The sequence below is a fragment of the Nicotiana sylvestris genome, chromosome 6 (assembly GCF_000393655.2).
Source record: "Nicotiana sylvestris chromosome 6, ASM39365v2, whole genome shotgun sequence".
NCBI classification, from domain to species: Eukaryota; Viridiplantae; Streptophyta; class Magnoliopsida; order Solanales; family Solanaceae; genus Nicotiana; species Nicotiana sylvestris.
The window spans coordinates 144,883,636-144,886,659 of NC_091062.1; the positions used below are offsets into that span (position 1 = coordinate 144,883,636).

The 3,024-nt window shown below is 30.7% G+C and overlaps 1 protein-coding gene across 1 annotated transcript; it reads right to left on the reverse strand.

The window, feature by feature from the left end:
- Positions 1 to 1,976: 1,976 nt before the first annotated feature.
- On the reverse strand, positions 1,977 to 2,303 carry LOC104238910 (uncharacterized). Its single transcript, XM_070149305.1, has one exon. It carries the CDS (start codon positions 2,301 to 2,303, stop codon positions 1,977 to 1,979), a length of 327 nt encoding a protein of 108 aa, XP_070005406.1.
- Positions 2,304 to 3,024: the final 721 nt, after the last annotated feature.

Below are 3,024 nucleotides of genomic sequence, written 5' to 3' on the forward strand. Positions count from 1 at the left end.
TTATCTTTTAACGTATTATTTCAAGTTTCGACTTAACATTCATGAATGGTAAATAAATTTATAACCCATAAATGTAGTAACTCAAACAAAATTCAAATCAATACTAATGTTAGCAAAAGAAATTCAATTCAATACTAAGAATGATGATAATGTTAGATTTTTATTTTTTAGTTTTACATTGGTTTATAATGAAAATAGATAACTTAGTTTATCTTTTTCTTTAGTACTTAGTTATGTAACTAATAGTACTTATTAGCTATATATTTTTTTAGCATGACCTATATAGTATTTTTAGATTTTATTAATTTTTATAATGGCTTATTTATTAGCAATATTTGCTTTATGCAATTTTCTTATCTTTGTTATCGAATATTTTAATATAATGCTATGACTTATCTCATATTATTGTGTTATTTTCTTAAAAAATACATTATATAGTTGTATCTTACTACGACTAAAGAAATATTTGGAGCACAAGTTACATGTTTTGTGCTATGAAGACTTTACGGGGAAAAAATTCGAAAACCCGAAATGAACCGAAAAACCCGAGAAAAAACAGAGATTGAAAAACCCAACTTTGTTGGTTTGGTTTGGTTTATAGATTAAAAACCCAACACCATTAGTTTGGTTTGGTATGGTAATTGAAAAATCGAACTAACCCGACCTATATACACCCCTAATATAAGCTATTATCTTAGGTCCAAAAATTAGACACTGCAACCTGTCAACCAATGATTGCCTTCATACTTCATTTAGGATCAACTGATCAGACTCTAGAACTCTTTTATTTATGTTGTACCTAAGGAACCAAAATATCACCAAGCAGCTTAACCAGAGTCCGGTTTCAAGCAAGAAAAATCGTATTTAATTGATTAATTTATAGTTGCTGAAATCATGTAATCATAGTGGTGAATTAGTTGAGTCGCATAGACCATTTTGTAGATTTTTAACAAAGTTGGTGAACTAATTCGATCTATTTTACAGCAGAAAGTGTTGTGATGAGTCATCCAAGTCGTCGTTTGGTAATTGGTATAGCAGAATAGAGCTAAGCTTAATCTCTTGAACCAGACTTTAAAATGGTGGAAGGAAGTATAGTATTTTAAACTTTTTCACATCGATCTTGTAATTAAGTAAGTGTTACTAATTCATCTTACTAGTAATATATATCATGCTACTAAATGTATATTTCTGCAGCTTTAGCGGAAAGTTGACCATACATTTTCTCATACTCATACTTTTAAAGAGCACAACTTCTCAATGATTTGAGCCCTAAAGCAAGAAGTCCAGAGAAATATCCTTTTGCACAAAGACATTATTCTGAATATATTATGAGTACAAATGATAATCTAAAATTAATTTTTCTTTTCCCAGATCTTTTGTCAAAAAGAGAAGAAAAATGTGTTAATGGCCCTTAGGCTTATTAAAAATTTCATTACCATGGGGAAAATCGTAGATATATACTCCCTCTGTCTCAAATTATCTGTCGTGATTTCTAAAAAAAATAGTTATCTCAAGTTATTTGTCATTTTATACGTTCAAGACAAAATAAATTATATTTTTCCCATTTTATCCTATAATAATTGTTCTTGATGATAAAGATAATACATAAATAGAGTAAATATTCAATGAAGAGATATTATATCTTAAGATATAAATAAGGGTAACATAGTCCAAAATTTCTCCTAATTAATATTTCTCAAGGGGCGGGGCATGGAAAAGAGAAACACGACAAATAAATGGAAAATAACTTGACTCCGCATGCATAACAAAAGATAAAACAAAACCATCTGAAGTAGCCTCCACTGAAATTAATAACATCCTCTGTACAAGATAAAGATGTAATTGAGATTTTCCGATATTTATTGGCTCGACTAATCCAAATTCATACTGCATAGTGCAAAAGGATATAAATTTATGCAATATTTAACTGTAAGTTGAGGTTAAGGTTCTTTATTTTGTGTTTTTTCCTTGTGTAACTAATAAAAGGTGATACTTATTGATCTTGTATACTTGTTAGAATTAGGAGAAGTTGTTGACCTTCTCCTTAGCATTTGCCTCATCCCATCAGCTACATGAACTGCAGGATTATTAGACTTATATTTCCCACAAAATGACATATGAGCTTTTACAGCTTCTTCCATCCCAAGAAATTGCTTCCCTCTGTTAACTTCATATCTAACAGCTTCTGAGCATAATCCACATAGCCATTTCCCCTCAAAATTCCCCTTCACTTCACTAATGTAGTCTTTTGTGCAATCTTCTTTCAGTCCACAACAATCGCACTTTACCAACTCTATTTCCATATCTTGAATCAAACCTTCAAGTGTTTGTGGCAAATTAAGGAAGAAAAAAGGGATAGTGGGAAAGGAAAGGGAGGAAGTAGACAGCTTATAGTAGTAAGGAAAGGTGCCATAATTTACTCCATGTTCTAAGGGACAAACTGCAGTGGAAAAATGAGACTATTTGGCTTTGGAGGGTCCCTAAGTTGTTATTAATTATTTTCTACTTGCCCTTTGTCATTTTCTATTTTGGTAAATAACAATCGTCTTAGTTGCAGCAAATAATACGAAGTTTCTTTATAGAAAATCTTTTTCTTGAAAATATCTTTCACGCCCTCCCACTCCTTCCTTCTTATTTTTGGGTAAAGTTTCTTTTCGTTTCCTTACCCTCGGCCTCGGGTGATTTAATATGATCTTAGCATCAGTTAAATTATGGATCAATAATTAACGAACGATAATATTTTACAATTATAGTTTTTATTTTTTGTCTGTAGTTTATTTAATGGCTTCTTTTACTTCACCATTATACAACGTTGTTTTCGCTCAAACACTCAATTTTCATCATGATTTTTCTTGAAGTGGGCAATTATTGGCCATTCTTAGTAGACTAGGGACTAATTATGATAATCAATCACGATTAATCTCGCAAAAGAAAGTACAGTAAACAAATTTATGTTTTGGTTACGTTCACTTAATTAACCGATTTTTTTGGCTAAATAGTATAACAGAAATTGACCTTCCGAGT

Coding starts and splice junctions, on each gene's coding strand:
- LOC104238910 (XM_070149305.1), bottom strand. CDS start 2,303: ATGGAAATAGAGTTGGTAAAGTGCGATTGTTGTGGACTGAAAGAAGAT.